At 38.8% G+C, this 27,405-nt stretch overlaps 1 protein-coding gene across 5 annotated transcripts; it reads left to right on the top strand.

Annotated features, from left to right (window-relative positions):
- Positions 1-981: 981 nt before the first annotated feature.
- On the top strand, positions 982-27,405 carry ZFP14 (ZFP14 zinc finger protein). 5 transcript variants are annotated; one of them, XM_042920106.1, is made up of 6 exons: positions 1,086-1,102; positions 3,847-3,866; positions 7,105-7,190; positions 10,457-10,583; positions 11,633-11,731; positions 23,562-27,405. In XM_042920106.1, exons 3-6 carry the CDS (start codon positions 7,182-7,184, stop codon positions 24,926-24,928), a joined length of 1,602 nt encoding a protein of 533 aa, XP_042776040.1. In that variant the 5' UTR covers positions 1,086-1,102; positions 3,847-3,866; positions 7,105-7,181; the 3' UTR covers positions 24,929-27,405. The 5 variants fall into 5 exon arrangements, with proteins under 5 accessions (XP_042776039.1, XP_042776040.1, XP_042776037.1 ...); XM_042920105.1 differs by lacking the exon at positions 3,847-3,866 and having other exon boundaries at positions 982-1,102; XM_042920103.1 differs by lacking the exons at positions 1,086-1,102; positions 3,847-3,866 and adding an exon at positions 3,880-4,115 and having other exon boundaries at positions 11,636-11,731.

The following is a 27,405-nucleotide window of genomic DNA, read 5'->3' as shown; positions in this document are numbered from 1 at the left end:
TATATGCATATATACGCATATATATACACACACATAGCTCAAAAATACTTGAAGCAAAACTTGATAGAACTAAAGGGAAAACAGTAATAGACACACCTTATAGTCCCCCCACCCTTATCCTCAGAGGACACATTTCAAGACCCTCAGGTGATGACCAAAAGGGTGGATAGTAAGCCCCATATAGACTGCTTTTTTTCTATACATACATACCTATAATAAAGCTTAATTTATAATTTAGGCACAGTAAGAGATTAACAACAATAATGAAATAGAACAATTATAACAATATGGTGTAATAAAAGTTACGTGAATGTGTCATTTTCTCTTAAACTATCTTATTGTACTGTACTCACCCATCTTCTTATGATCTGGTTTGATAAAATGCCTAGTAATGAAATGAAGTGAGGTGAATGATTTACACATTCTGACACAGCATTAGACTACTACTGACCTCACCAAAGAAGGATTGTCTGCTTCGGGAAGGCAACTGATGGCTGGCAACTGAAGCTGGAGAAAAAGAAACAGCCGATAAGGTGGGGAACAATTTTATCAACCATCTTAACCTAACAATTTATAGAACAACATCTTCACAACTGCAGGAAGGCGAAAAACCGAGAGGAGGAAGGAATGGAAGGCGGGAGAGCGAGCTAGCACAGGGGACCATTCCGTGTCGTCCTGCTCCCGATTCTGTTATATCCTGGTTCTGTTTTAGTTCTGGGATATTTTTATTGAGTACTTGATGCATATATATTTGAGCATATATACTAAGCATCTGCTGCGCCCCTAGTACATACATTATGTGCTTGTTGGTGCCAAGTGCATTCTAAGCCATACTAGGGCTTCCTCAGCTACAAACACAAAACGGGCTCTCAGAACTCGCTTCGTCCATTCCTGGGCAGCCTTGAAGCCCCTCCCCTAGTAGCCCACCGTCAAACCCTAAATGCCGCCCCGTGATCTAGCTCTCTCCCGCAGGCATTCGCGCTTGCGCACTCTGAGCAACAAGTTGGGGCGGGGGCAGGCCCTCCCTACCGAAGACTACATTTCCCACAGGCCTCTGCTCGTAGTTTCCTTCCGGCTTTCTTGCTGGTGTCGGCTCCGAGAGGTGAGTTGGTCGCGTGCATTGAGGAAATGGGCGCGGGGGCGGCGCGGGGGTGGCGCGGGCTTCTGTGTGAACTGGGTTGCAGTGACTGTGGAATTTGTGACGCTACTGGGCATTGGGTGCCCTGAGGCGTCCTTTCCCTTTCCGCTTAAGGGCCGCACAGATTTCTCGGCCCAGAATGGCTTCGAGTTAGATGCATGAACCCCAGAGTGAAGGCCCCCAACAAAAAGACGGTTTCGAGAACTGCTGCTCTCAGAACCACGGTTTAATCAGAGCTCCCTCGTAAAGGAAATTCGGAGACGGATTCCAGACGTGGCCTTTGTACTCGGCCTTTCTCTGAAGGCTGAGCTTTACCTCCCGGCTCCCTCTTTAATTTCCATCGGGTTATGTGCGTGGTGATGGTGGGAGCAAGTGTGATAGCGGGGGTGTGTTCTGAGTTAGCCAGGTCGGGCTGAGTTCCAAGAAAGGCTCAGTGTCTCAAGATTCCCGTCTTTTTTCCCCCAATCCTGCTGATCTTTAGGAAGGAGAGAAAGAGGAAATAACCATTTTTATGTCTATATCTATTTGTCTATCTAAAGTATATCAGGACGAATTTGTATTTCTTTGTTCCGTGAAATGTAACTTTTATTTTTCTGTGCATGGTTTAAAACCTTTGAGTCTCCTGAGAAAGAATAAAAATCAGTGCGGACTGAAAAGAGAAAAAGCATTTGCATTAATCAGGCCGGGAGACAGGAGACAGATAAAGCCAGCTGCAAAATAGAAATTATTATTTCATGCAGCAACTGTAAAATGCGATCACAACTCCCTCTTTGAGAGATTACAGCTGTTTTACCAGTGAAGCTCCACACTTGCTTTGCTATTTATTTTTATTACTGGAGATACCCAATTGCTAAACTACCCTCCCTTCAAGATAGCACTTAGTCTCCAATTAATCCCAGCCTTTCCTAGTCTTACCTCAGAAACTGCAACCATTCTAGAATTGTTCCCCGCTTCCCATACATTCTCTTCAAAGTCCTTCAGTTGGAACTCAACCCTTTACAAAAGAGCTTTTCTTCTCCTCCTCCATTGCATTCCAACCCATCCTGTGGAATTTCCTCCCTCTCTTAAATCAATAAATCTGATTTTGTTGGACTGTACAGGCTTGTTCCGGGTAGTCTTTAACTGGTTAGGCTTTAACACGGGAAATATCCTATCCGTAGACCTGGAGCTTTGCTCTTCTTTCCCAGTGAATGATAGGGGTGATGAGGTTACTTCCTGCCTCCTCTCCTGTGGGTATTCACATGAACATTTGGCAGTCATTTAATTCCTCCTGTGAGCTGTTGCTTTCTTTTTTTAAATTTTTTTTTTTTTTCGACGTTTATTTTATTTTTGGGACAGAGAGAGACAGAGCATGAATGGGGGAGGGACAGAGAGAGAGGGAGACACAGAATCGGAAACAGGCTCCAGGCTCTGAGCCATCAGCCCAGAGCCCGACGCGGGGCTCGAACTCACGGACCGTGAGATCGTGACCTGGCTGAAGTCGGACGCTTAACCGACTGCGCCACCCAGGCGCCCCGAGCTGTTGCTTTCTAATCATTTAAATGGCTTGCAAGTAAACCTCCTGAAGGGAGGCCAACTGCAGAGCTTTATTTTAGGCTTTGATTTGTTGAGAGGATTACAGTTCAGTTGGAATCATATGCTAGGTGTCTTTGATCTTCACCTCTGCCCTGAATTCACAAGCAGGGAAAGTTTGGAGATGGTTTAATCGGTGACAGGGTTTTCTGCTTTTGAGGCTTGTAAGGAGTTGCAATGTGACAGGGTTTTTAAGGGAGAGTACTGTGTTAACAAGGGAAGGGAATAGAAGATGCTGGTAGAAATTTGAGAAATGGTTTGAAGTTTTTGACAACATGAGTTGTTTCAGGCCATATATTTATGTGGTTTTATGAGAGGCAGTTTAGTTATGGTACTAAATTACCAGTGTTCTAGTCCTAAAACTGTCAGAGCTGGGTGAATCGGAGTAATTTATTTCATTTCTTTGTGCTACAGTTCTTTCATCTTTAAGAGGATAATGACAGAACCTACTGTATAGGATTGCTTTGAATAGGTGAATTAATATATATAAAGTCCTAAGGGGGCACTTGGGTGGCTCAGTCTTTGGGCGTCCAACTTCGGCTCAGGTCATCATCAGTTCGTGAGTTCCAGCCCCTCATCAGGGTCTGTGCTGACAGCTCGGATGAGACGTTTAAAAAAAATTCTGTGTCTCCGTCTCTCTCTCTGCCCCTCCCCCACTCGCACTCTGTCTCTCTCTCTCTCAAAAATAAATAAAAATTACAAAAATAAAAAATAAAGTCCTCAGATAATGCTTGACACATAAAAAGTGTTCAGTAGATTTAATAGTTACTATTATGTTGTAATTCCATTTTTTTCACATTTGCTTCATCCATCCACATACTCCCTTTTGTAAATTGTTGTTAATCAAGAGGAATTGCTTATCAATATGAAGTTTGAAATTTATTAGCTAGCATTGTAAGAAAGAGCAAGGCTGAGAAGCTCAAATTTTTTATGGAAGAAGAAAAGAGCAGAAGATAATTTTCTTTAATAATTAGGGAAAGAAGAGTATATAGTATTCTTCATCTTCAGTGCTATAGCTGACTTTTATTTAATGTTTATTTGCTACTTTAAGTGCTTTCTTATATGTAGTGTCTTATTTAATTCTTATAATAACCCTTTGAGATAGAATTTATAATTATCAACTTTTTTTTTTATAGGAGGCGACTAAGGCTGAAAAGTTAAGTAACATGTCCAAGATCACACAGTTAATAACTATCAGAGCTGAGATTTATATCCTGGAAGTGTCACACCAAAGCCCATTTTAGTAATTATAACAGTATGCCAAGTCTCATCATTATGCATACTTAAAAAAATTCTTCCTGCCTTACTCGGTAACCTTTCATGATTGAAGGAAGAGATATTAATCTGATGACAGCAAGAATCATCAAGTTTTGTCCAGATTATACTGAAGCTATGAGGTCTGGAGGTAATGGATTTCCTACAGTAAGATTTATGCTGGGGCGCCTGGGTGGCTCATTTGGTTGAGTGTCTGACTTTGGTTCAGGTCATGGTCTCATGGTGTGTGGCTTTCAGCCCCGAGTTGGGCTCAGTGCTAACAGCTCAGAGCCTGGAGTCTGCTTCGAATTCTGTGTCTCTCCTGCTTGTGCTGTCTCTCTCTCTCTCTCCCCCCTTCTTCCTCACAAATAAACAAACTTAAAAAAACAACTGAAACATGAAAAAAAAGAATTTATAAAAAAAAGATTTGTCACATAGGTTTTTTTTTTTAATTTTATTTTAATTCCAGTATAGTTAATGTCTCACAGTTTTTATTTTAATGATGATTTATGCAAAGTCAGACTAGTAGGGCAAGGACATACAATAGTTGTTGGAGGCTTCATAGGCATCTTAGCCTAGTGGATTGGCTCAGAAGCAAAATGAAGTCATTTCTAAGATATGAAAGGAAGCAGTGATGAGACAGCTGTCAGTACTTAAAATACATCAGTCAGGGACTTTTTACCATTGATGTCTAGATAGTACTCTAGCATACATGGGCAAATTCAGTCATAGACTTGGTTCATGAATTAAAAGGTGAAGTAAAAAAGAAGTCACTCAGGAAAAACAGCTGTTCTTAGAATATCCTGAGTTTCTTTTCCTCAGGTCAACAGAAGACTGAAAGAAAACCTTGAAATGAGAAAATCTTTTCCTTATTTGGAGTATTTATGTGCTTTAATATGTTTAATGTGGTGGTGTGTGTTCCTGGCTCTTACTGTAAACATTTTAACTGTTTCTCCTAGGCATACATGTGATTTTTTCTGTCAAAATAGTGTAATACTACAGATGTTGGGATTTTTTTGTAAACACACTGGTTTCACCCATTTCATCAAAATTAGGGCAACATTATCACTTTAAAAAAAATTTTTTTAAGGTTTATTTTTGACAGAGAGAGAGACAGAGCATGAGCCGGGGAAGGGCAGAGAGAGAGGGAGACAGAATCTGAAGCAGGCTCCAGGCTGTCAGCACAGAGCCCGATGCAGGGCTCAAACTCACAGACCCCGAGATCATGACCTGAGCCAAAGTCGGACGCTTAACCGACTGAGCCACCCAGGCACCCAACATCATCACTTTTTAATATTTGCCTAGTTTTCAGTGGTGTAGATGCACTACTGTTTAATAATTTTCCCAGTTAGATTCTTTTCAGCTTTTATTCATTGTAAACCTTATCTGTCAGCATATCTCTGCAGGCATCTTCATGTACATGTGTGAGTAGTTCCTTTATTTTTTGGGTAATGTTTATTTATATTTAAGAGAGAGAGAGTGCAAGCAGGGGAGGAGCAGAGAGTGAGGGATACACAGAATTCGAAGCAGGCTCCAGGCTCCACGCTGTCAGCACAAAGCCCAACGTGGGGCTCGAATTCACGAAACTGTGAGATAATGACCTGTGCCGAAGTTGAACGCTTAACTGACTGAGCCACCCAGGTGCCCAATCCTAGGCAGGCTCCACACTGCCAGCGCAGAGCCCGATGCGGGACTCAAACTCATGAACCATGAGATCATGACCTGAGCCGAAGTCAGACGCTCAACCACCTGAGCCACCCAGGAACTCTAGGAGTAGTTCCTGTAGTCTCAAGTGAAGCTCTGGGAACTGGTTCACAGGGTTTATATAGTTATAACATTTAAATGCTGCCTCACATAGTTCTAAATTTGGGCCAAGGTAGTGTCCATTTTCTCATGACCTTGCTAATAAGGGACATCATCAGTCTTTTAGACCTTCCAGTCATGTCACTGTAAAAATAAATTTTTTTTGCTTTATATACATCTTCGTAATTAGTAGTGAGGTTTAATATCTTTTGAAAGGTTATTTCTTTTTTTTTTTTTTTTAAATTTTTTTTTCAACGTTTTTATTTTTTTATTTTTGGGACAGAGAGAGACAGAGCATGAACGGGGGAGGGGCAGAGAGAGAGGGAGACACAGAATCGGAAACAGGCTCCAGGCTCCGAGCCATCAGCCCAGAGCCTGACGCGGGGCTCGAACTCACGGACCGCGAGATCGTGACCTGGCTGAAGTCGGACGCTTAACCGACTGCGCCACCCAGGCGCCCCAAGGTTATTTCTATTTTTTATTGAATTGCCCTTGGTCAGGTTCCTCTCAATGAAATAGAAATCTAGTCTTGAGAGGCAAAAACCTAAAGTTGAAAGGTAGTGTTTTAGTTAGAGAAATGTGGGCTCAAAACAGCTTTGCCACTTAATAGCTGTGACTTTGGGCAAACGATTTCTCCCTTGAGCATTAGTTTCCTGATCTCTTGAGAGATGAGAATACATTGCAGAGCAGTGCTGAGGGTCATCAGGTGATGTATATAAAGCACCCAGCATGTAACAGTTCTCAATGAGTGGTGGTGGTTGACTGACTGCAGTGATCAGGGATCCCCTTGTCTCCACCTTGGATACTGAAAGAGAGGGGGAACGTGCACAGGCTGTCATGGTATGAGAGGTCTTGATTGGGAAACAGAGTAGTGAGTGTCTTGGCTGGGGAAAGGCCAGTGCAGTTTTACAGTGGTAGCAGCTGCCAGGCTCAGTCTGTGATTTTCAGTCTTCGTATTTAGGAAGTTCAGACAGGATCCTGGAGGGCTCAAGAGGCCGTATATGGATGGTATCGCGTTTTCTCAGCCCTGAAAATTTGTACTGGAGAGAGGAGGAGTCCGATGTCAGGACCAGATCCACATTACTAGATAGGAAACTGGTCACAAGTCCTCAGAAGTATTTGGGCTTTTACATCAAATCCATTATTGTTCAGCTGGGTTCCTTCAGGGCTTGGATTTCTTCAGACTTCTACTCCTCCAGGTTTTGTGGGTATGGGATCAGAGTGAGTAGAGTAGTGGGGAGTAGTGAGGAAGTAGGAGTGGAAAAGAAAAAAGCTCACATTAAGTCCTTTTGGAATCTCTGAGGTACATTTGCTTTCATGGCCTCTTTGTCTTCCAGATCTGGCTTATCTGGACTCTGCAGTTCTCCGAAGAGAAATCTTGAAAAGGACTGACCAGTTCTTGCATTTTGAAACCATGGCCCATGTAAGTTATGTTGTTTTTTTTTTTTCCTTTTTGAAATATTGTTGATTTCTAGGTCATGTGTACATACTTGTTCCTTATCTTGAAACTTCTTATTTAACAGAACTCCATCCAAGAACGTGCTGTCATTCCTGTGAGGATTGGGGACCGACAGCCCAGTGTCCTATCTATATGCCCTTCCATTTTTTCTACTGATGTGAACTGTCTCCTAGCTACTACAAAATCTGTCAAGAGCCATGAGCAAGCAAAAGTGAAATGCCTTGAGAAAAATGCAGGCATTCTCTGCAGAATGTCCCCTTGTTAACATTTCCCAATAAACAGCTTTTGATTTTAATATTTAAACTTCAGAGTAAGTTTATTTCTCTGAATACAATGATTTTTAGTCTGGTTTTATGTAGGAAAAATTTGTGTCCCCAATACACAATTTGACATCGTTTCAAAGTTTTTTGAACTTTTTATTGGCATATAACATACATAGAGGAAAGTGCATGAATCATAAGTGTGTAGCTGAATGAATTATCATAAATTGAGCACATCTATGCTGTCAGCACTCAGGTTGAGAAAGAGAATATTACAAGTACCTCAGATGCCCCCTCTTTCAGTCACTCCCTACCCACCCAGCTCAGATACAACCACTGTCCTGACTTCTAACACCGTAAATGAATTTGCCATTTTTAGAACTTTGTGTAAGTGAAATTATATAGTTCAGTGCCGCCTTTTTTTTAACGAAAAATAATGTGTGGGAGAGTCTCGTTATATTTCAAACATAGTTTGTAGACTGTTAGAACCATCTGCAGATGTTTTGAGATGCATACAGATATCATTAAAGAGGATGTGTGTATCTGGTGCTGCTGGTGATAAAGGAGGTGTCAGAACAGCATACTGAGTGTGAGACATCCCGTTGTTATGTTCTTGTTAGAAATGCATTTTCATAGTGCACTTAACATGTAGCCCCTGTGTAGTATAAAATGAGTTTCTAAAAAGTTGGGAAAGTATTGAAGAAATTGTGGGGAAAGAAACAAAGCAAGTGAGAAAAGTGAATTCAGTAAAAGAGACAAAATACAAAAGATGTGTGCTCAGTAACCCATGTGTACTATAATTCTATACTGGAGGGAAATGGAGGCTAGTTGGAGACTTGGAATTGATTTATAATGCAGTGTAATTCTTTGCTTCTAAATGATGGGAAAATAGGCACCTGTCTGATGATGTAGTATTAGAATGTCTGATATTCAGGGATGGGTTATTGATATTAAGTGAGAGATCCTTGTTTTGAATTTTCTCTGAAGATCTGTGGTTTGATGAAAGAGAATTTGGTCCTATTTGTTTACAGGGAAAACTCCAGATTTCCCCACAGAGTTGTTTTCCAAGTACATATGATGAGGCTTAGTATTGATTGGTCTCAGTCTCTGTATGTGTTGAGATCTTATGGTATGAAAGGCTTTTCGGATTGGGTGGATTAGGTAAGGGCTGTAATTGGGGCCTTGTATTGTAAGGCATAAAATTTCATGTGCCGACCTGATACCTTTATCAGGGCTCCAGAGGCCTAAATGTGAGTTCCCTGCTCTTGTCAGAGCATAAAAGACTCCCCACAGCTAGTTTTCCTATCAGGCAGATGACCTAAACCCTTCCTGGTTCTCACTGTAAAGGGTTTCACCTTCCTGCCAGCACACAGAATTATTCAGACAAGCCAGTCACATTCTGTGGGAATCAGGGACACCTTACCCTCTTTTTACTACAAAGCCTGCCTCCCACAGACCCTGCTTGTTCACTCCATTCCTGAGTGCAACCCCTGTGTGGCCCTGCATGATGTGTGGTGCCCTCCTACCCCGGGCTGTGAGTATACATGTCTAATAAATGCTGTCAATCTCATCTGTCCAGCATCCGGTATTGAGCCACCTCATGCTGATTAGGGCAAGGGATCTCTCCCTCGCCAGTGCCTGTGATTCGGAAGTAATCAGCAGAACTGCGAATAGAGAGATCAAAAATCATCTCCTGTAAACCCTGAGAGAAGAATACCAGGAGCAAAGTTCCTTGTGTAGTTTTATAGGATGTACTGGTTTAGAGCAAGGTTTCTCAACCTTGGGACTATTAATATTTTGAGCCAGAGAATCTTTTATTGTGGGGGCTGTCTTTTACATTGTGGGATGTCTCAGAGTATCCCTGGCCTTTACCAACTAGATGCCTATAACACTCACACCCTTTCCCCCCAGTCGTGACGACCAAAACGGTCTCCATACATGGTCAGTTGTCTTCTGGGGAGTAAAATCATGCCTTAGTGAAAACACTGGTCCAGGGTGATATCATCATGGTTCAGTGTCCTCTAACTAGGTATGAGGAAGGGTGTTCGGTGAGGGGTGGTAGATGATAAAGAGTAAGGTCATCTAGGTGCGTAAGTAATAGACAATGTAGGCTGTGAGAGCTGAGGAAGATTTTTGAAATTGTATTGAAATAAAATATCTGAATAGGAAAAGAGAGTGGTTGAATCTGATATATTAAAAATGTGGACTGGCATGTAGCAATTATTTTAAAGTTTACTAAAGAATTGGTCCTTGGGGCGCCTGGGTGGCTCAGTCGGTTGAGCGTCCAGCTTTAGCTCAGGTCATGATCTCACACTCCATGAGTTCGAGCCCTGCATTGGGCTCTGTGCTGACAGCTCAGAGCCTGGAGCCTGCTTCAGATTCTGTGTCTCCCTCTCTCTCTGCCCCTCCACTGCTCATGCTCTGTCTCTCTCTGTCTCAAAAATAAATAAAAACATGTAAAAAAAAAAAGAATTGGTCCTTCTAGGGAAAATCTGACTTTATGATTAACTTGAGTCTGTTTTCTTAGAAGAGGTATTATTGTACGTTTGGGAGCAGTTTTTATCAATATTTTTTTCATGATCATTAAAGGGCAAAGAAGGTGGAAGACGTATTTTCCATGAATTTGTGGTGGAGACACATAGCTTGCTGAAGGCTTGTGTATACGGTTTCATTTAATTGGGACTTTTTTGGGTCATTTTATTCATTTCCAGATATTTTGGGGTAGAAAATTAATCTTATCTTCAACCACAGGACTATTCAAGACACGCAGCACTGTGCTTCAGTGATACCAATTTTCTTACTGTTCCCTATACATACATTTTTAGCCCTACCCTATTTGCTTGTTATGTGGCCCCTTCTCTGCATTGCAGTCCTCGATCTTTTAAGTCCTCTTTTCTTTTAAGAAATATTTCATTTATTTTCACAGGTAATACATGAGGTGTTTTTTGTTTCTGTTTGTTTTTTTTTCAGGGTTCAGTGACATTCAGGGATGTGGCCATAGACTTCTCACAGGAAGAATGGGAATTCCTGGACTCGGCTCAAAGAGACTTATATAGGGATGTGATGTGGGAGAATTATAGTAATTTCATCTCACTAGGTAAGGCTATTTATCCCAAATTACGTTGGCTTTCTCTTTTGCCAATTTCAGGACTATGATTTGAGAAACAAGATATTTTTTTTCTCTGTGTTCCAAAGGAATGGTTTCAGCTTTGTTAGTTTGGAAATAGGCCACTTCATTGCTTTCATCCTGCTATATCCTTCATATTTTCTCCAGTCTCTGTAATTTCCTTGTTTCACTGATATCCAAGGGACTGGGTTTGAATTCTGGATTGCTTACAACAGAAGCATTGTCCAAGAAATCAGATTTTATATTATATTTGAGCCCAGATTTGATTCAAATGCTCAACACTCTTTCCTAATCCACCTGCAAGAAGAATACCTAAACACAGGGGTTTTGAGTCTGTCTAAAAACCAGGGGAGCCTGTAGAGTTTATACAGCACAAAATGGATTCACAAACTTCAAGTAAATGCATTCTGTTTCTTATAACAGAGGTATTCAGTTCTACATGCTTTGTGGTTGAAATTTAAAATCTAAGAACTTTGCACTTAACATTGAATGGATAATCCTATAAAGGATCAGAAGATGTGTCAGGAAGATACTCTCCTTTCAGCAAACTGATAATGATAAAAAAGTTAATACACTCACATATTATATGTATATATACATATAACTGCATATACTTGTGCTTAGATACTATTCTTAGTATTGTGCATTATTAATTAATTATCACAACTCTGTAAGAAATCTACTATCATTATCCTCATTTCAGATGAGAAAACTTAGGTATAAGAGGTTAATAATTTGCTGAGGTAACACAGCAACAAAGGCAGGATTTGAATTCAGGCAGTCTGGATCCAGATTCTTACTGCCTCTCAAGAGAGTTTGTATGAGTTTAAATTATATTAAGGCCTGTTCTTAACCATCTGTTCCTAAGGTTACCCTAATATGAGTGTTCTTCAACTCCCTTGCATTTCTTCGCTCTTAGGCTCTATAAAGTACCATTTTGATCTGTAATTAATGACAAATTTAACCAAATTTGAACCTGACTTTTGGACTTACAGTTTCATGTCACATTACCTTTTAAGCAGAACCTTCCATTTCTAAACCAGATGTGATTACCTTATTGGATGAAGGGAAGGAGCCCTGGATGGTTATAAGGGAAGGGACCAGAAGACACTACCCTGGTGAGTGAGGGCTGAGCAGCATGGGGAATTAATTACTACAGGTAATAGCTAAACCTGTTAGCCTTGAGAGGTTGTTGGAAATCTCTCTTTGAGAGCCCATGGCCTATGGAGAAAAGGCCTGAGACCTGGGAAACAAATTAAAATCTTTTTTTTTTTTTATGTTTATTTATTTTTGAGAGAGAAAGAGAGAGACAGAGTGCAAGCAGGGGAGGGCAGAGAGAGGGAGACACAAAATCCAAAGCAAGCTCCAGGCTCTGAGCTGTCAGCACAGAGCCCAACATGGGGCTCAAACTCATGAACCATGAGATCATGACCTGAGCTGAAGTCGGACGCTTAACGAACTGAGCCATCCAGGCGCTCCCAAATGAAAATCTTTTAAGACTAGACTCCAAAGGAGCTGCCTGTTGGCCTGTATTACAACTCTTCTCATCTCTCATATTTTTCTCCTACTACAAAGAGAGCAGCTATTCTCAATGGAAGAAAAAAAGATGATAATAAATATGAGGTGAAATCAACAAGATAGAAAAAGTAGAAGAAAATTAATAAAGCCAAAAGTTGATTTCTTGAAAAGATCAACAAAATTGGTAAATACCTAGCTTGACTCATTTAGAAAAAAAGTGCTCACTTTGGCAACACATGTTCTAAAAAAAAGAAAAAAAGAAACAACATCAGTTTTTAACACTAGGAATGAAAGAGTAACAGAGTTATTGCTTCACATCCTATAGCCATTAAAAGAATAATAAAAGAATGCCATGAATAATTTTATGCCAATAAAATGGACATCTTAAGTGAAATGGAAAAATTCCTTGAAAAACGTAATTACCAGAACTGACACAAGAAAAAAAATACAAGTAACTTTATATCTATTAAAATAATTTAATTCATAATCATAAATCTTTCCACAAAGAAAACACCAGGCCCACATGGCTTCACTGGTGAATTCTATTAAATATTTAAGGAAGAAATACCAGCAATGTTAACAAATTCCTTCATAAGAGGAAAGAGCTCTCAACTCATTTTCTGAGAATAGCATAAATGTTACAGTGTGTCCTGACAAGGAAATCACTAAACGGGGGAAAAATTGCAGACTTATTATTCTTCATGAACATAGATGTAAAATCATAAGAAAATATTAGTAAGTCATATTCAGTAATATATAAAAATGATCAAGTACAGTTTATTCCAGGAATGCAAGGTTGGTTTAACATTCTAGAATTAATGTAAAAAAAATTATGTGTAATTCGCTGTATTAACAGAAATGAGGGAAACCATGTGATCGTGTCCATAGATGTAAAAATAGTATATAACAAAATTCAACATCCATTCATGATAAAAATTTTCAGGAAACCAAAAACTGAAGGGAGCTTCCTCAAAAAATACTGCTAAAAAAAATTTACTACATTATAAACTTCATCATACTTGATTAAAGAATTCCCCCCTAAGATTGGGAGCAAGACAAGAGTGCCTACGTTTCCCATATCTGCTTAACACTGTATTGAAGGTCCTAGCATTGCAATACAACAAGAAAAATAAGAGACATAAAATAAAAAAGAAGTTAAACTCTCTTTGGAGATTGCATGATTATGTACATAGAAAATCCTAACGAATCAAAACAAGTACTCAAAGTAATAAATGATCACAGTAAGATCACAGGATGCAAGGTTAATATACAAAAATCAATTATATTTTTATATACTGGTAGTGAAAAAATTAGGAAAGTAAGGTAAATTAAGTCAATTAAAAAATTGCAAGCAAATTAAGTCAGTTTACAATAGTGTCAACAAAAATACTAAGGAATAAATTTGATAAAACATGTAAGACCTCTATGCTAAAAGTCATGAACATTCCTAAGAGAAAGACCTGAAATGAAGAGAGACCTTTTTGGGGATGAGAAAACTCAGTATTGTTAAAATGTCAATTTTATAGATTTTAAGAATCTGATTCCAAAATCTATATGGCAAAACAATGGACTTAGCATTTCTAAAGTAATCTTGGAAAAGGAAGAATATGTTATAGGACTTAGACTACATGACTTCAAGATACTTCAAGATGTATTATATAACTATGGTAATCAAGACATTGAGTATTAGATAAGGTATAAGTAGAAGATAAGTATTAGATCAACAAACAGGACAGAACAGAGATCCTAGAGGTGGAACTTACACATACTTAAAAGACCATTTATTTTTTTCCTTTTGAGGAAAGGAAATTTTTTTTCAACAAATGGTGCTGGAATAACCGGGAAAACCAGTCTTGACCTCTACTTCATTCAAAAATTAATTTAAGATGGGGGTGCCTGGGTGGCTCAGTCTATTAAGCGTCTGACTCTTGATTTCAGTTCAGGTCATGATCTCACAGTTTTGAGTTTGAGCCCTGCATCAGGCTGTGTGCTGACAGCACAGGGCCTGCTTGTGTTTCTCTGTCTCCATCTCTCTCTGTTCCTTCCCAGCTCATGCACTCTCTCTCTCTCAAAATAAAGAAATAAACTTAAAAAAATTAATTTAGGATGCATTTTAGACTTAAATATAAAAACTAAACATAAAAAATATAAAAAGCCAGATATAGGGGTGCCTGGGTGGCTCCGTTGGTTAAGCGTCCAACTTCAGCTCAGGACTTCAGCTCAGGTCATGATCTCATGGTTTGTGGGTTCGAGCCCCATGTCGGGCTCTGTGCTGACAGCTTGGAGCCTGGAACCTGCTTTGGATTCTGTGTCTCCCTCTCTCTCTGCCCCTCCTCTGCTCATGCTCTGTCTCTCTCTGTCTCTCAAAAATAAATAAATGTTAAAAAAAATTTTTTTAAAGAAAAGCCAGATATAGAAGTTAACTATACGGGTGCCAGGTGGCTCAGTCGGTTGAGCATCTGACCATTGATTTCAGCTCAGGTCATGATCCCAGGGTCGTGGGATTGAACCCCACATCATTGTTTGTGCTGAGTGTGGAGCCTGCTTGAAATTCTCTTTCCCTCCCCAAATTTCACATGCTCGCTCACTGTCTCTCTCAAAAAAAGTTAAATATAAAAAATAAAAAGTTTTAAAACTAAATATGAATTTTATATAAAAAATATGAAAGCTAGGGGTGCCTGGCTAGTTCAGTTGGAGAAGCATGTGACTCTTGATCTTGGGGTTTGAGCCCCATGTTGGGTGTAGGAATTAGTAGAAAAAATTAAAAATCACCTTTAAAAAATGTATGAAAGCTAAATATAAAGCTTTTAGAGGAAAACTAGGAGAATGACTTAGTAGTAAGCAAAGGCTTCTTAGGTAAAGGCAATAACCATAAAAATAAAAAATTGACAAATCAGACCTTATCCAAATTGAAAACTTTAATATACCAGTAAAAAAATTATACCAATAAAAATAGATAAGTCACAGACTGAGAGAAAATAGCAAGAAAACATATCCAACAAAGGAACAACATATACTACAATTCAACACCATAATGATAACCCAAATAAGAATGGGTAAAAGTTACATCTATACCATGGAATAATGCTCAGCAATAAAAAGAAAGAAACTATTGATAGACACGATAGCTTAAGTGAACCTCAAGGTAATTGTGAATCTCAAGGTAATTATGCTGAGTGAGAAAAACCAATCACAAAAAGTTATATACCACATGACCTTAATTATGTAACATTTATGAAATATCAAAATTGTAGAGGGGCGCCTGGGTGGCTCAGTCGGTTGAGCGTCCAACTTCGGCTCAGGTCATGATCTCGTGTTCTGTGAGTTCAAGCCCCATGTCAGGCTCTGTGCTGACAGCTCAGAGTCTGGAGCCTGCTTCTGATTCTGTGTCTTCCTCTCTCTCTGCCCCTCCCCCACTCATGCTTTGTCTCTCTCTGTCAAAAATAAATATGAATAAACATTTAAAAAAATTTTTTTTAAATTGTAGAGATGAAAATGAATTAATCATTGCCAAGGGTTAGGATATAGAAAAGTGAAGGGGTGTTTAGGGCCATAAAGGAATAACACAAGGGAGTCTTGTGGTTATGGTACAGTGAGTATCTTGTTTGTGATGGTGATTATTCAAGTTTATGATAAATTTTTTAAGTTTTTTTTTTTTTTTTTTTTTTTATTGGTGGGTGGTGGGGAAGGGGCAAAGAGAGAGGGGGACAAAGGATCTGAAGCAGACTCTCCGAGGACAGCAGAGAACCCGACACGGGGCTCCAACTCACAAACTGTGAGGTCATGACCTGAGTTGAAGGCAGACATTTAACTGACTGTGCCACCCAGGCACCCACCCTACATGATAAAATTTTTAAATTGCATAGGACCATATACAGTTGAGCCTTGAACAATATGCATTTGAACTGTGTGGGTCCACTTATACATGGATTTTTTCCAATAAATATAGTACAATACTATAAATGGATTGTCTCTTCCATGTTTTTCTTCTTTATGTTTCTCTTAACATTTTCTAGCTCACTTTATCATAAGAATACAGTATATACTATCACATATAAAATATGTGTTAATCAAATGTTTACTGTATCAGTAAGGCTTCTGGTCAACACTAGGCTATTAGTTGTTTCTGGGGAGTCAAAAGTTTACTCAGATTTTCAATTGCATGGGGAGTTGGCATCCCTAACCCTGCATTATTCAGGGGTCAACTCTACATACACACAAGGGCGTGTATAACTGGTGAAATCTAAATGAGCTCTATGGATTATACCAGTGTTAATTCTTGGTTTGACTATTATTCTATGGTTATGTAAGATGTTAACATTGAGAGAGGCTGGGTGAAGGTTGCGTGAGACTTTGCTGTTATTTCTTTGTAGCCTCCTAAGAATCTACAGTTATTTTATTTATTTATTTATTTTTTAACATTTTTTATTTTTATTTTTGGGACAGAGAGAGACAGAGCATGAACGGGGGAGGGGCAGAGAGAGAGGGAGACACAGAATCGGAAACAGGCTCCAGGCTCCGAGCCATCAGCCCAGAGCCTGACGCGGGGCTCGAACTCACGGACCGCGAGATCGTGACCTGGCTGAAGTCGGACGCTTAACCGACTGCGCCACCCAGGCGCCCCGAATCCACAGTTATATTAAACTAAGAAGTAAACAAAAATGTCCCATTAGGGATGATGAGTAAAAGATTTAAACAAAGAGAGGGGCTACTCTTTTTTATGATCAGTGATTATAATTCATTTATATCTGAATCCGTTATATTAACTTGAGCTGCCATAACAAAATACAATAGATGGGGTGATTTAAACAACAGAAACTTGCTTTCCTATAGTTGTGGAGGCTGGAAATCTGAGATTAGCATTTGGGTGCTCCAGTAAGGGCTGTCTTCCCGGCTTGCAGATCATCCCTTCTCATATTGTCCTCATATGCCAGAGAGAGAGAGAGAGAGAGACAGATCTCTTAACAGGGCCACCAGTCCTATTGGATTAGGAGCCTGATGACTTCATTTAACCTTAATTACCTCTAAAAGCACTATTGCCGAATACAGTCACATTGGCTGGTTAGGGCTTTAGTGTATAACTTTGGAAGGACACAGTTCAGTGCATAGCAATATCTATCTATATAGGATCCAGTTTCTTTCCAGGTTCTGTTTTGATTAGTTTAAATGTCTTTGGTTGCCTAAAAATGTATTCGTTCATTGAGTACCCAATCTAGCACTGTGCTGGACACCAGTGGAACAATTGTGAACAAGAATGATAGGTTCCAGCAGTCAGTTTATGTTTTAACAGGAGTAGGACATTAAGTAAACAAGTAAATGAATAAATAATATTAGGTGGTGACAAGTATTATTAAGAAAAGTGAGGGGCTCTTGGGAGACTCAGTCGGTTAAGTGTCTCACTCTGGAGATGGAGCCATGCATCAGGCTCTGCACTGACAGCACAGAGCCTGCTTAGGATTCTCTCTCTCCCCTCCCCTCCCCCGCCTGTGTGCATGTGCTCTGTCTCTCTCAAGCTTAAAAAAGTGAGAAGAGTAAGGGAATAGAAATTAGCAGGCGTAGACAGGTTTATTTTAGGCTGGTTAGGCTTTTTGAGGAGGCAATAGTTGAGTGGAGACATGAAAAAGAACTCAGGTTATAAGAATATCTAAAGCAAAAGCAGATCTAGGGGCATCTGGGTGGCTCAGTCAGTTCGGCATCTGACTTTGGTTCAGGTCATGATCTCACAGTTGTGAGTTCGAGCCCCACGTCACGTCAGGCTCTGTGCTAACAACTCAGAGCCTAGAGCCTGCTTCGGATTCTGACTCTTCCTCTCTCTCTTTGCCCCTCCACCACTTACGCTCTGTCTCTCTTTCACCCTCTCTCAAAAATAAACAAACATTAAAAAAAAAAAAGTTCTGATAGAACAGCAAATGTAACAGCCTTGGGTTGGGAGTTGGAAGTTTTGTGTTTGAGGAAAAGCAAGAAGGCCAGGATGATTATCCAAAGTTAAGGCACATGACTTTTTTTTTAATTTTTAATTTTATTTATTTATTTATTTATTTTAAATATGAAATTTATTGTCAAATTGGTTTCCATACAACACCCAGGGCTCATCCCAACAGGTGCCCTCCTCAATACCCATCACCCCCCCACACCCCCCATCAACCCTCAGTTCTCAGTTTTTAAGAGTCTCTTACGTTTTGGCTCCCTCCCTCTCTAACCGTTTTTTTTTTTTTTTTCCTTCCCCTCCCCCATGGTCTTCTGTTAAGTTGCTCAGGATCCACATAAGAGTGAAAACATATGGTATCTGTCTTTCTCCGTATGACTTATTTTACTTAGCCTAACACTCTCCAGTTCCATCCACGCTGCCATATTTCATTCTTTCTCATTGCCACGTAGTATTCCATTGTGTATATAAACCACAATTTCTTTATCCATTCAACAATAGCCAAATTATGGAAACCTACTTTAAAAAGAAAAAAGAATAGTTTCAAAGTCTCTTCATGTCCCCAGTGTTTCCTCACTAAGCTAAATCTGGCTTTCTGATGAAGAAATATATTTTATCATGTTAAGGAAGTAACTATACATTCCTGTTATTTTGAGTGCTTTAAAAATAAGGAATGAGTGCTGAATTATGTGAGATACCTTTCCAGTGTCTGTAGAAACAATTACATGATTTTTTATCCTTAGAATAATTAATATGATAGATTATTTTAGATTTCCTAGTATTGAACTGCCCTTGCATTCCTAAAATAAGCCACAATTAGTTCTGTATTTTCTTTCATGTGCTGTAGGTGTTTTTGAATGAATTTTTGTAACTGATATTGACATATAGTTTACTAGGTTTTTGTTTCATTTTTAAACTCACTTTAAAATAACTTGGAATTTATTCTTTTTTGTAATGTTCTGGGCCATTTTATAATTGGGCTCTGTGCTTTCTAAAGTTTTTATAATCTTCAGAGTAGTTTTTAGGTCTTTGATTGCTTTATATTTCCTTAGAAAATTATCCTTTAGGGGCACCTGAGTGACTCAGTTGGTTGAGTGTTGAGCTCTTGATTTTGGCTCAGGTCATGATCTCGCAGTTTGTGGGTTTGAGCCCCGTGTCACAGGGCAGAGCCTGCTTGATATTCTTTCTCTCCCTCTCTCTGCTCCTCCCCTGTTCATGCTGTCTCTCTCTCTCTCTCTCTCAAATACATAAATAAAAACTTAAAAAATTTTTAAAAGAAAATTACCCTTTATTGGCATGGTAGTTCCTTATGATTTTCAAAATATTCTGTTTTGTTAATTATTTGTTAGTGTCAAGAACTGTGAAGCATCTGCAATTTTACCCTACATGCAAGCTAACAAGTTAGCCTGCTGCAGTGTCATGGATGCTGGCAAAAGATACAAGAGTCCTAAACCAAAGATGAGGATTTTATTGCTCAACAATAAAACGGCACAACAAATGGCATGAACATCAACATATTTGCATCATTCCTATTTTGCCCACAAACCCCATGGGAGTGATGTGCATGGGTCTAGAAGGATACTTGAACATGCAGTGAGCTGCATAATAAGAGAAGAACCCTGAAGGTAGAGAACCCAAATCTTTAATAATGGGCAATAAGCATGAGTGACCTTTGCTCTGAGGGAGATACTACCTTTATTATATTGAACAGTTAGCAAACCTGCCTATTGATCCAGAGAGAAATACTATCCCTACCTTCCAAGGTTGTTGGTTATACAAACATTCTTTAAAAGATAGTCCAGAACAAAGGCAGTTAATACTTCTTGCACGATGTGCAAAAATGAGAGACACCCATGGTGAGTTGTTCCTGAATACCTAGTTGCTGTTTTTTACTTTGTTTGAGTGGCTTCATTTTTTTAATTTTTTTTTAGCAAATGGTTAATAGGTTTCACTGACTTTTTTCAAACAACCTAGGTTTTTAATTTGTGTTAATTTCTTTTTTTTCTGTTATCTAATCAATGAAATTTTGCTTTTATTGTATTTCCTCCTCTGAGTTCCTTCGTATACTTTTTTGTTCTTTTTCTGACTTTTGACTGGGATACTCATATTTCTTTTCTTTATTCTAAGAATTTAAATGCATTGATGAATTCTTCTAAGATCTATAGTATATTTTGTAGATTCTTGGTAATCTAGTATTTTCAATATTATTTTCTAGATAGTCTACAATTTTCTTTACTTGGTAAAGGGTTTTGTTTTTTTTTAACTTGAAGTGTGAAGATGTCTCTTGGTTTTATGATTGTATTATTTCTTATTTTGGTTCACAGTGATCAGACTTTTGTTTGAGCCATTCCAGCAGTTTTATAGATTTGTACTGTAGTCACAGAAAAAAAGTTTCTTATCTCTCCTATCCCACATCTCCCCATATCTTTGCTTACTTCATTCAACATTTAGATTTTCTCATGCAAGTCCCCCATCTGGATCACTATCTTTGGACCTTTATCCAACATAGCCTTTATTTTTTACTCTTTTGCACTCAGGTGATCCCAGGTACCATTCCATATTTGACAGTCATTCTGTTATACTCAATATCTGCCCATGCCTTTTTGTTCAGGAATTCATAAGCCTTTCACTGTTAGTGTGATTAAAAAATATTTGAGGGGCGCCTGGGTGGCTCAGTCGGTTGAGCCCTGACCCCAACTTCAGCTCAGGTCATGATCTCACGGTTTGTGAGTTTGAGTCTCGCATCGTGCTCTGTGCTGACAACTCAGAGCCTGGAGCCTGCTTCAGATTCTGTGTCTCCCTCTCTGTCTGCCCCTCTCCCCACTCATGCTCTGTCTCTCTCTGTCTCAGAAATAAATAAACATTAAAAAAAATTTTTTTTTTTTAATATTTGAGATAGTTTTCTAGGAAGTACAAAAATTGCTTTGGGTATGTAGGAATGGGAAGGAGCACCTAGAAGAGGTATGAAGAAACAAAAATTTGAGCAAATGTAGCATTGATAATAGTATAAACTCTAGCAGAGAGAAGTAAATTATTGTACTTTTTTTTTAAGTAAACTCTATTCCCGACATGGGTCTCAAATTCACAACTCTGAGATCAAGAGTCACATGCTCCACCAACTGAGCCAGCCAGGCACCCCTATTGTAGTACATTTTAAAAGATTAGAGGGGCACCTGTGTGGCTTAGTAGGTTAAGTGTCCGACTCTTGATTTCTGCTCAGGTCATCATCTTATAGTTCGTGGGTTCGAGCCCTGCATCTGTCAGTGCAGAGCCTGCTTGGGATTCTCTCTGTTTCCCTCTCTCTCTGCCCCTCCCTTGCTCACCTTCTCCCTCTACCAAAATAAATAAATATCAAAAAGATAATAAATAAATAAAAGATTAGAAACAGATACACATATCTGTTAGTGATTATGTAGTTATGGGAATTAAATGAGTAACATTTATTGTGTATTTGGGGTTATTTATTTATATATCTTTTACTTTTTATTTAAATTTTAGTGAACATACAGTGCAATATTGGTTTTGGAAGTAGAATTCAGTGTGATTCATCACTTGCATACTACACCCAGTGCTCATCATAACAAGTACCCTCTTTAATACCTATCACCCATCTAGTCCATCCCCCACCCAGCTCCCTCCATCACCCCTTAGTTTGTTCTCTGTCGTTAAGAGTCTCTCGTGGTTTGTTTCCCTCTCCTCTTTTTTTCTCCCTTCCCATATGTTCATCTGTTTTGTTTCTTGAATGGGGTTTGTTATGTAATGGTAAATGAACTTAGAGATTACTTATGGTAAATGAACTTAGAGATTACTTCTGCCGCTAAGGAAGCTTAGGGGTAAGAAACTAATGGAATAACAAATGAGAAAATTAATAAATATTCCAAAATTGGGAAGAAGAAGAGCAACGCTTTGCTGGGATAGAGTGTAAAGTGCATAGTTTTAAACAGGATCGGCAGGAATAGCTTTTCTGAAGTGATTGTTGATTGAGACCTGATGATGAAGGGAAGCCAACCATGCAGTTGGGAACAACCTGTGAACGGTCCTATTTAATGGGGACAGTGGTAGTACCTTTTGTGAGCTGAAAAGAGGCTTGTGGCATGAACAGCCAAATGAGAGAGGAGTTTTGATAGCAGAAGTCTTATTATCTCTGCTCAGGTATTTATATTTGATTCTAATTCTAAAGAGAAGTTATTAAAAACATTTAAGTAGAGAGACTCAAATATTGATGAGCACTTGAATCATTTGCTGGAGAATATAAATAAGTACAAAGCAAAACATGCCCAGGACTCAATCCTGCAGATTAGGTTTCATTCCTTTAAAAATACCTCTGAGGGGTGCCTGGGTGGCTCAATCGGTTAGGCATCCAACATCAGCTCAGGTCATGATCTCACAGTTTGTGAATTTGAGCCCTGTGTCAGGCTCTGTGCTGCCAGCTCAGAGCCTGGAGCCTGCTTCAGATTCTGTGTCTCCCTCTTTCTGCCCCTCCCCCACTCAGGCTCTGTCTCTGTCTCTCAAAAATAAATGTTAAAAATATATATATTAAAAAAATACCTCTGTATGTATAGTTTTAAGAAATCTTCAGGTGATTCTTACTCTGATTTAACTTGTGTCCCTAATCACCAGGCTTACCTCCAATCCTGGACTCTGTTCTCTGTGTTTCCTTTGCCATTTTTTTTTTTTTTAATGTAGGAGAATACGGTCTGTTCCATAATATAATTAATAACGCACAATACAAATTAGCTTAATAGTGATATGAAATAGGGAATAACAGTATAATATGAAAGTTAGTTGGTTCACAGGCAATTTTCCTACTTGAATGAAGCCAGAATAGAAGTAGACTTACAGCATTCAGCAGGAAAGGCAAAAGCCTTCAACTTGATGCTTTATTGTTGGATGCCCTTTCACCTCTACATGAAGAATATTAGTAAGTGTCTGCACCAAGGGCTGTCTCCCCAGAGATATATACCATCAATCTTGCATGGCTTCTAGCTGAAGACAGGTTACATTTTATTTTATTCCCACCTTAATGGTAGCCTCACTGGCTCAGGGCTCCCCACCCCCACCCCCCACCCCCCACCCCCACCCCCCACCCCCCCGCCACTGCAATGTCTCAGCACTTGAAATCCAGCATTTCCACTTTATTTTGGGGCATTTTAGTATCCATGAAGTGGCCTTCAGCCATGTTGAGCTGCCTTTTGAGTTATCTCTTAAGATATCAATTATTATATTTGTTAGTGCTCTGCCAATAAAGTTGCATAGGTTTGAGTGGTCTTCTCCAGCCATGTTTTCTTCATAAGCTCTTAATTTTTTGGTGTGTAATTTTGCAGAAGATAAGGGGTTTTTTCAGTACACATATGTGGTATTGTAGCAGAAATGCCTGTTTTAGAGATATCTAATCCATTCACTTGTAATAGGCATTATTTTAGGTGCCTTTTATTTCTCTGTAGAAGCTTGCTTTCTTCTGTCACAAGAAAACAGTGTATGTTTGCCTTCTTGTTTTCTTTCAGATTTGGAGTCCAGATACAGGACCAATACTTTATCTCCAGAAAAGGACATTTATGAAATATATTCATTCCAGTGGGAGATAATGGAAAGAATTAAAAGTTACAGTCTTCAGGACTCCCTTTTTAGAAATGATTGGGAATGCAAAGGCAAGATTGAGGGGCAAAAGGAACCACAAGAGGGATATTTTGGGCAAGTGAAAATTACTTCTGAAAAAATGACCACTTACAAAAAGCATAATTTTCTTGCTGAATATCAGAGAATTCAAAATGGAGAAAAGTTGTATGAATGTAAGGAATGTAGGAAGACCTTTATTCGCCGCTCAACACTTAGTCAACACCTGAGAATTCATACTGGGGAGAAACCTTATAAATGTAAGGAATGCGGGCAGGCATTTAGACAGCGTGCACACCTTATCCGACATCACAAACTTCATACTGGTGAGAAGCCCTATGAATGTAAGGAATGTGGAAAGGCCTTTACAGTGCTCCAAGAACTTACTCAACATCAGAGGCTTCACACTGGTGAAAAACCCTATGAATGTAAGGAGTGTGGAAAAGCCTTCAGAGTGCATCAGCAACTTGCTCGACATCAGAGAATTCACACTGGTGAGAAACCCTATGAATGTAAGGCATGTGGGAAGACCTTTAGGCAGTGTACACATCTTACTCGACATCAGAGACTTCATACTGCTGAGAAGCTCTATGAGTGTAAGGAATGTGGGAAAGCCTTTGTATGTGGTCCAGACCTTAGAGTACATCAGAAAATTCATTTTGGTGAGAAACCTTATGAATGTAAGGAATGTGGAAAGGCTTTTAGAATATGCCAACAACTTACTGTCCATCAGAGTATTCATACTGGTGAGAAACCCTATGAATGTAAGGAATGTGGAAAGACTTTTAGACTAAGGCAGCAACTTGTTCGCCATCAGAGAATCCATACTCGTGAGAAACCCTATGAATGTATGGAATGCTGGAAGACCTTTAGTAGTTACTCACAACTTATTTCACATCAGAGCATTCATATTGGTGAGAGACCGTATGAATGTGAAGAGTGTGGGAAGGCCTTTAGATTGCTCTCACAACTTACCCAACATCAGAGTATTCATACTGGTGAGAAACCCTATGAATGTAAGGAATGTAGAAAACCTTTTAGACTGCTCTCACAACTTACTCAGCATCAGAGTATTCATACGGGTGAGAAACCTTATGAATGTAAGGAATGTGGTAAGGCTTTTAGACTTTATTCATTCCTTACTCAACACCAGAGAATTCATACTGGGGAGAAACCCTACAAATGTAAGGAATGTAAGAAGGCCTTTAGACAGCATTCACACCTTACTCAACATCAGAAAATTCATAATGGAGTTTAAAACAAGAAGGCCTTCAATTGTACATTATGTAACAATATCAGAAAATTCATTTTTGAGAAATTTGTTTCATGCTTCAACTAAGTGTAAGAAATTTTATATTATTGGGAAAAAATGTTGCTTTAAAAGCCTTCCATCACCTTTCAGATGTTTATCTTTGGCAAATTCATTTGAGGGAATAATACAATGAATGTAGGAAAAACTTTAGCCTTATCTGTCATTATCCCATTTCACCACTTTATTACCAGTGTGTTATTGGACAAGGTACTTAAACTTCTGTGCCTCATTTTGCTCACTTGTAAAATGGTGATAATAGTACCTATGTATATTAGTTATTTATTGCTGTATAATAAATTACCACAAACCTAGTAGCTTAAAATAATACTTATTATCTCATAATTTCTATAGGTCAGGTGTCTGGACATAACTTAGTTGGGGCTTCTCCTTTAGGGTCTCACAAAGCTAAACTAAAGGTTTCAGCCAGGGTTGGGTCTCATCTGAAGGTCTAACAGGGGAAGGGATCCACTTTCAGCCTCACATGGTTGTCAGCTATTGCACTGAGGTCCACAGTTTCTAGTTGGCTGTTGGTTGAAGGCTGACCTTAGTTCCATGCTACATGGGCTTCTTCAAATGGCTGCTTATTAAGTGTGCAAGTCAAGAATGTGGTAGAGCCTGCTAGCATCACAGAAGCTATAATCGTATGTGATCTAATCACCAAAATAACACCTTTGCTGTCCTCTACTGATTAGAACCAAGTTACTGGGCTACCCCACACTCAAGGGTAGAGATTGTAGAGGATTACACAAGAGTATGAATACCACAATGTAGGAACCATTTCAGAGTCAGCCTGCCAACACTGTGTGACAGGATTGTCTTGAGGATTAATTAGTTAATGCTTGGAAAAATAGCAGCCACATAGCATGTTTTCTGTAAATATTATCTACAGTCGTTATCATTAGTATTAGTGAATTCATATGAAAAAAATATACTATAGAAGTAGTAAATGTAGAAATGCCTCATGTCACTGCTCAGCACTTAATTAAATTTAAGATAATTTATTCCAGATAAAATCTAGGACGTTATATGGAAAGTGAGAAGTTCTTCATCATTTGAGCATTTGAGCTGCGTCAGTAATTTCATGCTTAAAAGAAACCTTATGAATTTCATGAAGGTGAGGTTAAGATTACAACTGTTGAAGGATCAGAAAAAATACAGAATTAGTTTCCCATAATAAATTCCAAAAAGTAAATGTTTTGCAATCCCTGTTGTTTGACCACTGTTAAAGATGAATTTGAAATTATTAAAAAGATGGCAGGAAACTCACCAGTTGGAAGTTTAATATTGTGTGTGCATGTGTGTGTGTAAAACTCTTGTATAAAAGAAAAAACATTTCCTTTGTAGTCAGTTTTCTGTTTGATCAAATTGCCCCATCTTCAACCAGTGGGAGTTGGGTCTTTTGACATGATCCCCCTAGTAGTTTGATAGTTTACTTGGTCACAGCTACACAGTTTAGTCAGCAATGGAAGATGCTTGGGTACCAACTCATCCTGAAAATTGATAAAGAGAAAAATGAGCACTTCTTTTGCTTTTTCCATGTGGACCAAGTTTCAGGGCCACCAAAAGCTCATCAAATTAAAAGGGTTTGTTTGTTTTTTTAAATAATCATTACAAATAAACAGAATGATAGGATTAGAAAAATCACTATTTTCTAGTTCCCTAGTAGAATAATGGGTCCAGAAAATGATCTTCAGTCGATATTAACACTATTGAGTGAAATATTTTATAGTGAGAACTTTACAATGGATTTATCAAGCTGACTACCTCTGAGCCCTTTGATCAATTTTAACCTCTATAAAAGTGGGACTATCAGACAATATCCACCTCCTGATAAAATGCAATAGGAAGTACACACCACCACCTACAAAGCCTTACTGCCAAAACAACTGAAGAAAGCAAACCTTTAAATCAAATTCTTTAAAACAAGAATTTGGGGAATAGCTGAACAAAGTAAATGGCACCAGAAGGAAGCAGCCAAGCAGACCCAGAACTGTAAAATTCTACAAAATAAATGATCTGATTTCTTCAACTTAATGAGTGATATGAAAAAGAAAAGGTAAGGGCAACTGTTAATTGATTAAAAGAGACCTAAGAGACCTATCAACTAAATTCAGTACATGGGCATTACTTGGACCTAGTTTACACAAAATGTAAAAAGACATTTTGGAGACACTGGGGAAAATGTGGACACGCACTGAGTATTAGATGATATTTAGAAATACACATTTTGTTAGGGATAATGTTATTGTGGTTATTAAAAAATAAAAGGTTCTAAGTGTTAGAGATACATACTTCTATATTTATGAAATGGTAAGATACTGCATTTGCATTAGAAGACTCCAGCAAAAGAAAAAGAATTGGCACAGAGAGTTGGGAAGTAGAGTAGTAAAATGTTAATTACTGAAGGGTAGTGGTTTGTTTTT

The sequence above is a fragment of the Panthera leo genome, chromosome E2 (assembly GCF_018350215.1).
Source record: "Panthera leo isolate Ple1 chromosome E2, P.leo_Ple1_pat1.1, whole genome shotgun sequence".
Taxonomy (NCBI): domain Eukaryota; kingdom Metazoa; phylum Chordata; class Mammalia; order Carnivora; family Felidae; genus Panthera; species Panthera leo.
The sequence above is the reverse complement of the archived record's forward strand: the minus strand, read 5'-3'. Positions and strand labels throughout refer to the sequence as shown.